Genomic DNA, 12,576 nt, shown 5'->3' on the forward strand with positions numbered 1-12,576 from the left:
ATATATAGATATATATATATATAGATTGAGAGTAGTATTTCAGTCTATGAAACCCTCTTTAAGTATATTGAAGTCGAACTCTTAAACATCCAGGTAACTTTTGGTATAATAATGGAATTTCAATAGAAATTCCAAAGTTATGTGTGTTCGTCATAGAGCACTCCTATGTTGGGCGACCTTTTGGGAAGTTTCACCAGCAGGGCAAAACCCTGAGACTACTAGGCCAATGCAGATAATACCCTGATGGGTGAGGGTTCAGGCTGTCACAAATGGTATCAGAGCATTACACTAACTAGAAGATGAGAATTAAGTGTCATACTTAACAAAGTTTTACTCCATGGGAGCCACCTCTTGAAACCTAGATGAGACAAAGTGCTATATGGTGGGACCACCTATTGAATTTGTAGGGGTCACCTTTGGATTCCTTTTTGCTTGGTGGATGGCCTTGAGTATAGAGAACTGATGAGGACGTCTGGTACTTAAGTAGGGGAGATTGTGAAAAGCCCCTTTACTTGATTGAAGGCGAACTCTTAAACATCTTGGTGCATCTTGGTGCATCTTGATATAATAGTAGAATTTTGATAAATTCTTCAAAGTTAAGCGTGCACTTCATGGAGCACTCCTCAAATGGGTTATGTCCATGGAAGTTTCACCAACGAGAAGAAACCGTGAGGGCATTAGGCTAAGCGGATAATACCTTGATGTTTTATAAAATACAGATTTATCTATAATAATAATGCAAATATTCCTGCCATATCTGTCACACAAATTCTCACATGTTTTTTCCATCCCTCGGATCATCCTTATCACTTCAATGAAGAATAAATAAATTTAAAAATTTTAAAAAAGAAATAATAAAGATTTTTCCCAATTTCTTTCTCTCTCCCATATTCTTAGCATAGGCTTCTCGTTCCATTCTGTATCACCTGTCCATCTCCCTCACCTGTGCTCCTTGCACCAAACCCCTCACATTCATGCTAACTCTGTTACATCACCTTCTTTTGAACTCCACCAGTGAAGAGCTCACATGTGTTCCGACCACCAAGATAATCGCTCAATCATATAGTTTGAAAATGTTGTGTGGGCTTAAAATTGGCTAAAATTTAAAATATTGTCTTAAAATGTATGCATACTATATATAAACTATAAAACCCACATGCTCTTATGATCGCCCTAATTATCTGAATTTGATCGTATGAGAATGTTGCGTAAGTAAAGTGAAATCAACCTAATTTGTTCTGCTCTGAAAGACATGTAATTATTCTAAAAATATTCTAATAATTTGAATTTTTCTAAAATCTACTTGTTCAAAATATGATATCAAAATATCAATTTATGCACGCTCTCGAGCGGGCTGCCTTGTCTAGAGGCCACGATTTTAAGTCTCACCAGTATCTAATCTTCCTCCTAATAGGGTCTTGAGTCGACGAGATTGAAATGCCATCCAGCCAGTCTAATTCTTCTCCGTGTAGAGATTGAAGTTGATGAGACTTACTGATAATTGAAAATTGGTCCTATATAAGACATATGGAGTGTTTCATTCATAAGCGATCATGAAATTTTTAATTAAAGAATCTATTATATAATGTTATCTTTAATAATGACATCCATTGAATTTATGCCTAACCATAATTATTATTTATTGAATTTTCACTAGCATGAGAAAGTATTTCAGGCTTTCCGCAAGTAAAAAAATTATTAAAATAGTAAAATCTTGTGTAACTCGCTTGTTTAAAAACTCTTAATCGATATTTTTTGTCTTCAATTGAATAGCTTGTGGTTTCTTTTTAAAAACTAATATATTTACTATGGTTGTATTGTATTCCTTGCATTAATAACAGAGTAAAGTGCCAAAATAGTCCCCGATTATTTTAAAATTGAGCTCTAATAGTCTTTATGAGGATTATTAGCCCTAATTTAAAGAGTCTGAGATATTTTTGGCACCTTTATAAACTCTGGGAATAAAACAGCCCCATGTAAATACTAGGGGACTATTTTAGCACTTATTATTAAAATAAGAATGGCCTAAGTATTAAATAAAAAATACTTAAACAGTTACTTCAATTTGGTTTCATTCCACAGTAGTTGCAGTAATATAAAAACAAAAGAAATCCAAGCAGATAACTTTTGTATATTATTAAAAAAAATTCTTTATATTTTGCAAGATTACTGATATGATATATGTACGTCTTCTTGCACTGTGTTAACTATTCCCGTCTTTTAGTCTATATGAGAAGAAAGTTTTGAGGTTTGTATGTCTACTTGCTATTTTTACTGAAGCTGTATATGCCATGTTTTTCGATGTTTTTATAATTTTCTCTTCCAGGTTTCTCAAAATTACTTCACTCAAATATATTCAATTACTGCAATTGAGAATTTCTATTAGTCTTTTCTTGGAGTCTGATTAGACTGGCAAGAGCAGTTATGATGATTATGACTAGTAGAATGATGATAATGACATGATAACACCTTTTTTTGCATCTTTAAAAATACTTCGTGTTCAGCATAATTGAAGGAGCATTTTTTGTCAAATTAATGAACATAATTTAACTTTGATTATTTGTCAAGAATAACGATGCTTTGCAAGCTTTCATGAATGTGCCTAGGAGTGATGTTTAATTATTTTTATATTTTGTAAAATTGTATATCTGAATTTCCAAATACACCTTGAAAATCTTGTTTAATACCTAAATTTGTTATTCATTTTCCCCCAAAATTGGTGTGAATTATCCTCTTCAAATCAGTTCTCTACAATAACACTTCAGGCACCACTACTTGGTCTTCAATGTTTGCCAGTGAGTATAGACAAAATTCTAGGGTGAAGACAAAGAAGCGCTAGGCTTAAAAAAGCATCCATAAGAATAGTAGGTCATTCAATGTTTAACTAAGTAATCGACCAAAAATATAATTTATGCCTTAAAAATTTCCATTTTTATAAGTATAGCCCTCTAAAATTTGGGTCTTGCAGGATTAAGATGGAAATTCAATCTTTTAGTCCCTTTTATCAACTTGATTTTCTTTGTGTTGGCAAACTAAAAAATAAGAGAAATGCAGTTTAGATGGGCAGAGAGCAGAGAGCACATGACGGCACCTTTAAAATTTTTATGTTTTACATTCAAAATTGGAGAAGCAAAAGTTGCTTTTAAGGCCTCGTTTAATTGCTTTAGTAATTGATGATTTATTTCTCTTTTGAAATGGTACAGGTTTGAAGTAGTGTTTGTGGACTTCCCACTCAACATTCTCAAATTTATACAATATATAATGATAGGTATCTTTTTTTGAGTCGTATACATATTGACACTCTGTATCATGATAGGTTGATGAGCATGAAGCTAATGTTGGATTCTGAACGTCAATTTAGGTTCATGGCATGGCTCCTAATAGATTAAGAAAAAATTGATATTCTAGCATGAGAAGTAAACCATGAATCTAAAATTTGGAAAAATAAATCACCAGATATGTATAAAAAAGAAGTTTACTTTTTAAAAATGCAAGAAAAATTCACCATCATGACATGGCCATTGATAGAGTAGGGAGAAATTTAGAGTTTTACCAAATTAAAACAACTAATCTAAATTTTGGATATGGACTAATAAGTAGTTTTACTAATGAATTTCCTTTTTAAAAGTGAGAAAAAAAGATGCGCCGTCATGAACATGAATTTTTTAGAAAGATTGATGATGTGCTTTTGGATTCTGGAAGATTTTTTCAAGGTTTTGAACCAAGACTATATGTCCAAATATCCCAGAGGTTTGATAGCCTGATGTCCACATCAATATGAATTCATGCAAGTCAACATAGATCAATATAAACTCACCTTAACTCACCAAACTCATGGTGAAATCACCGAATTTATGTTGAACTCGTCAAACTCTTGATGAACTTCTAGATTTGTGGAGAATTTGCCTAGCCTAAGACAAATTTGCCAAAGCTCAAGTCTATTTGCCCCACAGGTTAGTCATATCTGCTTAAGCATAGGTAGGGTTTATTCAATGGCTTCCTCATGGGAGGTTGGCAAGTTCTTAACAAGATGACTTAAAGTCTGACTACTCAATTATAGCAGAATCTTGCCTAATTTATTTTATCGCGGGCCTTGTTATTACCTTTTTATTCATTCGAGTCAATGTAATTTTTTTCAGGGTGCCCAACTGCTAACCCAAACCAATGCATAGGGGTCTGCAGGAATAGCCGATAAGTATGAAATTTTACACAACCTGCTAGAAGTTTTTATACATGAACCCATTATAGTGAAATCACAGAACTTCTTACTCGCCTCTCTTTTTTCTTTCATCTTTTCATTGTGATTGCGATTTAAGTTTCTGGCATAATCCACAAACAATTTTGGATTTAACATTCTCAATGATGCACTGAGCATGGTTATATTCCAAATTAGAAGAGAGGTACTACGAATCATAGAGGAGCAAACTAGACAAATCTTAGTCAACATGGAGAATTAAGATAAGAATTGAAATATTATCCAACTGGAGCAAATTTCTAGAGTCAATCCCATTGTGCAGTTACGAGAAGGATCATCAGATTCTATTTTCTAAAAGGGGCATTCAAGTGGAAGAGCTTTGCCTTTCACTCCAGTGAATGAAGATAGATACCTACTAGTTGACATTGAAGACGAGTCATTTATCTCATCTCACCAAATGGACATATGGGATGAGAGATAAACCCTCATCTATTTAACATTTTTTCCAAGGGAGATTATAGAGGTAAGTCTCCTGTAAAATTCAAGGTTTTTCTTGATTCTTTTAAAGGAAAAAATGACCTAATGCACATGTTGACTATTTTAAATTCACTATTTCATTACTTAATATTAATGATGTTTTGAAATGCTAGTTGTGCTTTATGACTTTATAGGCGTTGCCTCTCATGTTTTGAATTGCTACTCGGAATGATTACCTTGCTTTCTGAGCTCAAGAAAATATTCTTCATACAATTTGTCAATGCTCAATTAACTTTGAAGAAGTTTTAGGTCTTAGTGAAGATAAGACAAGTGCCGGGCATGCCACTTTGGAATTTCATAATAAAGTTTTAATGGGAAATGCTTGAGGTGAAAGTTTTGGTACTGAATATTGCTCAAATTGTATTAACTCAATGTGTTAGAGAAAATCTTTTTCACTAAATGTTAGGTCTGCAGTAGCAAAAACTTTGGTCGAATTGCTGGTACTTGCCAACAATCATGCCAATGCTAAATCGTATAACTATGAATCGGTTGCTTCTACTTCAAGTCAACTAAAGAGTTTTGATTGTATAGTGAAATTCTAGTGCTTTCCCAATGATTAGCGAAGTCATTTAAGATTTCGGAGGGTGGAGGAGAATCCATAATAATACATCCAACATCTTCACTTGGAGAGGCGAGTTAAAAAAAAGAATTGAGTGGAGGATGGACGTGGGAAAAGTCATCACAATTTGCTTACCACTACTTCATTACCATATTGTTGAATGTTTCAATAGCTAACTAGCCATCTAGAAGAAAAATGATTATTTCAGGCGATTAGCCTTCATGAAGTTTGTTGATCCTCATTGGATTGCTCAGAATACTATGTTTTTCACAAAGATTGTGGGCATGATATTAAGAGGACAACCAACATCATTACTTGGTTGGTGAACTTATTAAAGTAGGAAAATTAAGGAATGCGATCTTTTAGATATGGGGAGAAAGTAAAAGAGCCAATGGAAGAGCCACCAAGGAATAAAGATGTGCCAACACTTGAGTAAACCTTAAAAGGCTTTTGATCGAGTGAGGTAAACTCTTCTACCATATCAAGAGCCTAGTTATAGAGGTGATGCCAGTTACATTTTTTATCACATTTTTTGAAGTGGATAAATCGATACATAGGAGCGCATATAATGCTTCTATTGTGGGCAGGATCTTAAATTAAATAATTAAATTAGTAGTATTCTCATTGACACGAGGAACTTGATAAACCTTATTTTCAAATGCATTTTTGAGAAATGAATATTAGTGGTTTTCATTTGTCATAAAATATTTAACTACTATTCGGCTTCTCTGGAGATGAAAAGTGTAAAGCATGATGGCATTGCCAATTACTTTGAGATAAAAATAAAAATAATTTGTTGTAATAGTTGATGCTTAAATTGACTTATAATGATGTTCTTTGGTTTACATGCAGTACAATTGTCTCTATATACTATGCCATAATAAAATTGTTTGTTGAAGGTCAAGTAGTTTTAGTGAAAGGGGACTTGCTATAGTTAAGCACATGTTATTGGAAGGCTATAAGAAATGTTCAAGATGAAGTTTAAAATTTCAAGATTCATTGTGGGCCAGGAATTTAGACTTCTGAGGCAATATAATTACTAATTATTAAAGATCAGAATCTAATCTTTTGAATTCACTCTTCTTTTGATGAAAAGTAGCATAAAGATGCCAAGGGTTGACATCATTGTAGTTTGCATAGTTGAATGTCTGAAAAAAAATGTTTTGCAAATTAATAAAAGATTTAGCTGATTATTGCAGCTGAACCAATTTGTGGTGAAGTTCAAATGCTCTTAGATACCGGATTTATCGTTGAAGTTTAGTATCCTAAGTGGATATCAAATATGGCAACGGTATAAAATTCAAATGGTAAATGGAGCACTACATATACAAATTGAAATTGAGCTATCCTAAAGGTAATTATCGACCTCCAAGAATTGATACTCTGGTTGATTATGCAATCGGCTTTCTAGTTAATGAGCTTTATTGATGAATTTCTTGTTACTTATAAATTAAAATGCATATTGCAGATTATGAGAAGACAGCATTCATTATAGGGGATTATTCATATTATTATTATGTGATGCCTTTTTGTTTAAAAAAGTATAGATGCAACTTATTAGAGAATGGTATATATTTTCAAAGAATGGAAGGAAGAAACACTGAAGTTCATATCATTGATTTAGTGTTGAAAAACTGAACTTTGAAACAACATATCATTGTCTAAATGAAGTATTTACTACTCTGAAATGTTATTATGATGAAACTAAGGATCTGTTTGGGGCAACTGCAGCTTAGATGTCCTAGGAAGCTACTGTAAAGAAGTTGGCTGGCTGTTTGTTTTTTGCTATTTGAAAACAACTATTTCTAAACAAATGACCATTCTGTCTCTATAGTAATGTTGTTTTTAACAGAATTTTTCTACTTATATATGTGATATTTCAAAAGCAAAAATTCACTTCAGAACGGTATAAAAATCTAGATAATCACCTCACGTAATAGTGGGTAAAAAGAAAAAAAATTATCAAAATTGCAATTAGTAATTTGACAATATTGATTTTATAATATAGTCGTCGCACGACACGAGCTATGCTGTCCTCCAGAGATGCTATCCTGTCCCGATAATTGTCGGCAATTGAATCTGCCGGAATGTCGTCTTACCGGAAGAACTCACATTTCTCTGGACAGTTTGCCCAGTGCAGACACCTGCCGAACTTTCTCCCGTAGCTATGCAGCTGACGTGACGTAAGATGGAAAGTTCAAAGTCTGCAGTAGCAATGCAATCGTCGAGAGGTCCCTGAAATTCTTGAGCTCATATTTTTTGAATGCTACAAAAGATAATTTATTAAGCATAACACAAGTTGAAATTGCTAGAAAAAGTAATAAATTATAGTTTTGAGCAGATGTGATGTGTTAGAGAACTCAGTATTCCAACCAATGAATCTGGCACTAAAAGAATACAACATACCTTGTAAAAAGGGGGTTCTCGGTTGCCTTTATGTCACGTAAAATCAAGCTCGTGTGTCACATATGCATATCACCAAAAAAGGTCATCCAGAAGATCCTCAAATACAATATCACAAAAAATAAGATAGGAACTTGGTTATCTTCATTAGGATTTCACATGTGACCAACCAACAACAACTAACAGGGCATCTAGAAGAACCCATAAAGTTAGAAGTCTCATCATGGACCTCTAAAACCATTCAAAAGAAAAACAAATGAGAAAAAAAACTACGAACAACGTGGAAAGGCCAAACAATCAATCCTCAATATACTAGGAACTAAAATAGAAGATCACTGTACAAAATAATCAAGTAGAAATTGATAAACGAAGTAAGCAATTACAATTTTGTACAAGTGAGAGGTCTTAGAAAATTCATTACACCACCCAACCAATCCGTCACTGCGAATCTGTCACAAGAGGACAACAGACCTTATAGAAAAACGGTTCTTGGTTGCATTTAACCCACGTAATACAAAGCTCATGCCAGTCACATATGCATATCAACAAAAAGACCTTTCATAAGAACCTCAAAACCGTATCGCAAATAAAAGAAATGAGGATTTATATACATTGAATTTAGCACAATATTATTTTTTTTTTGCACAATTTATTAATTTTGTGGCTTAAGCCTCCTTACACGAACAAAAATTGCAATTATACAATTTTAAATATTGGTCACTAGTATTGAATTGTGATACTAGAGTTCTATTTATTAGACCTCCGACTCCTAAGACATTGAAAAATATAAGGCTTGAAAGGACTTCTGTAAACATAAAATTTTATATCTCATTTGGGTGGGTTTTGTTTGACTATGTTAGTTGAACTTGACACCTTAATTATATTAAGGGAATTTTAACTATTGTTAGAGGCAAGTTTTTAAAGCTTAGTTTTGGTTTCGTTTACTTTTTTATTTTAATTTTTGATGATTTCAATAAGTTTACTACATTCCGTGTTCACTTTTCGTTCGAATTCTTTTTGTATTTTTGTGACTAAATTAATAGTATTCAATATGTTAGTTTAAAAATATATTTTAAATGAAGTTTTTTTAATATAATAAATTAATAGTAAATAGAAGAATTAGAATTATATATATCTATATATATCTATATATATATATATAGAAGTCATGCATAATAGAATAAGTTGTCAGCATTATTCTATTCTACTAGCAGCTATTGAATAGTTTTTTTGTTCTCTAGAGTTGTAATTGATTGACCCTCGGAAAGTTTGTTGATTATTTAATTATCAAATAATCTATCATCAGCTTTAATCTTATTCACCTGTCAATTTGTCGTGGAATAGGAGAAATATTTTTACCCTGCTTTTATTGTGGATTTTATAGCTCTATAGGGGTAAAATTTAGCCAGAAGGACCTAGCATCGCTTGAAAGGCCAGCAAATTTTTTTGTCCAAGTCCTATAGAACAATGACATATTCCAAAAATCGTATAGAACAACGACATTCCAAAATATCAGGGAAAGCCAGAGAAAGAGGAGCTTTTCTAACAAATCTTAGCTGAAACTGACCTGATCGATTTCTGGCCCTACTGATATAAACTACGTGGTATAATTAAGATTGACTATTTACCTCGTTTTTCTGCTGTTGCTCTTATTCAATTCATATAGGTCATTTATAATCTGTTTTCCATTTCTATTTTTAGAACAACAGCAACGATTTAATAGAATTTCATCATTAATACATTTAGTGAACTCCGTTGGACTCTCGGAATGTATTAAAGTTATTCACTATCTCATACGTTTGTGGAAGAATAACATGTATAATCTCTGCTGTAAATAGGAGAAATACTGGGAAGATCATCCGGGGGAAGCAGTGCCATTAATGAGGCCAAAGTTCTATTGGGGTCCTTGGAGAGTCTATAACGGGGATACTCTCCCACCCATGAAGTAATTCTCCATGGGTCTCGCTAGAGAGAGACGAGCATTGAATTCATGTTCTTGGTTACCAGAATGCAGAACAACAATGAAGCAATTTTCCTAAGGCCACTTCTATCTGACACTCTTCTTGCGCACTGGTTTCTGTCTGGTTTGTATATTTATTTGAATGTATGCTAAAATCTTCAATCAATAGGAGTATCATATAAACTTTTTTTGTGTATTAGACCTCTAGGCTATTGTTTAAGCTCTTGTAATTGGACCTTTGGTTTCATTTGCCTGAGAAAATTGTGCCTTCAATATATTGATCATATTTTATTACCCCACTCAATTATCTTCCATATAAAATATAATATCTATTTATAAAAATGATCCACATTGTTCTATATCGATTCTCTATTTCCTTAAAGAATTAAATAGATAAAAGTAGAAATTGAAGATATACTTGCAATGAGTATAAAAAAATAATTTGTGAAAAAAAAAATCAAGCAAATATTTATCATAATATAGATAATCACTTTTCTATCCACATGAAAGAAAAAAAAATCTAATCTAAGCAAATATTTATCATAAAACTAAAAAGATTAGCACAAAACGAATGATTGACTTGAAAAGAAATTTTTTACTTAATATCGAGGAAGGCTAAGCCAAGTAATTAGTGGATATTTGTAGAAGGATAAAAAATATATATGTGATACAAGTTTTAAAAAATCATTAAAATTCTCTAGCAAGAAAATGAGTCTCTCAACTCATCTTTGCATGCTTGTAAATTAATCCTCATTAAAAACTACTATCTAATTTATAAAGGATGGTGAAATTAATTTTAATCATGATTTTATTGGTTATACGACGATAAAATCATAGTATGACAATGCTCATCATCAATGTTGCTCGGATATCAAATATGGTGGTGGTAGGTAATTTTTTGGTGAGACTAAAGACTATAAAAAACCATGAATCCTTCGCTTAATATTTTAAAAAATGTTTTGGACTTTTTTGGGGGAGTAATGAGAGGTTGGAGGGGTTATATTGGCAGAAATGTTAAGACTAGTCCAAATTGAATTAGTTTTGCCAGATTCGGAAGATCACTTTTGTTAGGATTTAAGGCCTTTATTAGCTTAGCCTAACCTATGCTAATCTAAATATTGCAATCACTATACTATTCTAGACCCTTAAAAATTTAACTAAAAACTCCAAATCTCATCTTTAGATGTTAAATTAAAGATTTAATGCCTATATTAGTTTTTAAACTCACCATAAGACCACCCACCGCCATCATGTGTTTTTCTAGGAAAACTCCTAGTTAAACTAGTAGCATATGTTTCTATAGATTTCAAATTAATTTGTACTTTAAGCGGGATAGCTCAAATCAAAAAGTATTTTTTTAAATTTCAATGGAGGAATAATAAATTGAATTGGATATTGAGAGTCACAATAACATTTTTAACTATCAAATGGTTGGAATTTACACTTTTAAATTGTGGTCTATTTTATTATGTTATTTATATTTTCATAATTTACGACTTATGATTCTATCATATAAGTTTGAGAAAAGAAATCCAAGAGATAATGATTTATTTTATAAGAGAACGGAGAGAATATCCCAAATCGTGTATTAAAATGACAAATAATATTGTGGTAGCAACTCAATTTTTGTTTTTTAGTAATATACAAGGGACTTTTAAATTTTAAATCCATTAGAAGATGAAATAAGAACTTTACTCATCTCCTAGCCCTACCTGAAGAGGGCAGCCAACTAAAACCATGTAAGCATCTCAACCCATAAGATTGGATCACATGCAATACAAGATGGATAAGGTTATTATTTGATTAGGAACATTTATGGGTCATACAACTCAACAATATAAGTCATGACATTCGACTATTATTAGTATGCAATGCTTCAAACTAATATATTAGTTTTTATTTCATTATTTTCCTTGAATTAGATGCAACACAAACATGAAATGCATTTGGAAAAGTATTAATATTTAAGCTTATAAAATATGATATGACATTTTCTAAATAGTGACTCTCAGCCTCATATTTTGGATGGTCCTTATGTATGTATTGGAAAGGCATATAAAGAAAAGAAGTGAAGAAAATATGAATGAACCTGGTTATTTTCCTTAAATTGGATGCAACACAACATGAAATGCAAATGGAAGAGTTTTAATATCAAATTTTAAGCTTACAAAATATGATACAATATTTTTTGAATAGTGGCTGTCATCCTTATATTTTGGATGGGCCTTATGCATGTACTGAAAGACATATAAATAAAAGAAGTGGAGATGTATGAAAAACCAGGTGAGTTATCGTAGAAAATTTTAATTAATTTTAATTTTAATTATTTTATTTAGTTTTTTATTTAATTTTTAAAAAATTGTTTCCTAGGTGCTCATCACATAACACATCCACGCTATACACAAACAAGATAAAGAACCCTAAGCAAAGTAAGCATTTCTAGTATGTGAATAAGTAAGCATACTTAATAAACTAATAAGATTATAATAATAAATAAAGGTTGGTCTGGTTGGGTATCAATATATACCCTAGAAGAAAAGCAGAATGGATAGCTGAGCATTCCCCATAATTAAGCCAAATTCTATTATTTTTAAGCAGTGAGTTCTAATTTGCATGGTTTATCATAATTCATATTTATCCCCACAGACCCTCTACATAATCTTTTTTTAATTTTAAAATTATAAATTTTATATAAAGGCCTCTCATAAAATATGTGTTAGTGGAGTAGTTTGAAAGGTACAATTCATTCATCATACATAATGACACTTGCAAACTACCTACTATACTGGTTGTGCTTAAGAGCATTAACATAATTGTCGTCACTATTTTAGTTGAGGAGTTGCTCGTTGGAAGTTGTCGATCACCTGAATCGAAATCTCGTCGTCTGCGTCAAAAGGACATTTTAATTTATATATATATATA

General features: G+C 31.9%; 1 protein-coding gene across 1 annotated transcript in view; it reads left to right on the top strand.

The window, feature by feature from the left end:
* LOC110036535 (uncharacterized protein At4g29660) overlaps positions 1–9,947 on the top strand; it is a 12,472-nt gene extending 2,525 nt beyond the window's left edge. The window contains exon 3 of the mRNA XM_020741009.1: positions 9,533–9,947. Coding sequence (XP_020596668.1) covers positions 9,533–9,643 — 111 coding nt within the window. The 3' untranslated portion in view covers positions 9,644–9,947. The remainder of the gene's footprint in view (positions 1–9,532) is intronic.
* The last annotated feature ends 2,629 nt before the right edge of the window (positions 9,948–12,576 follow it).

The sequence above is a fragment of the Phalaenopsis equestris genome, unplaced genomic scaffold (genome assembly GCF_001263595.1).
Source record: "Phalaenopsis equestris unplaced genomic scaffold, ASM126359v1 Scaffold208044, whole genome shotgun sequence".
NCBI classification, from domain to species: Eukaryota; Viridiplantae; Streptophyta; class Magnoliopsida; order Asparagales; family Orchidaceae; genus Phalaenopsis; species Phalaenopsis equestris.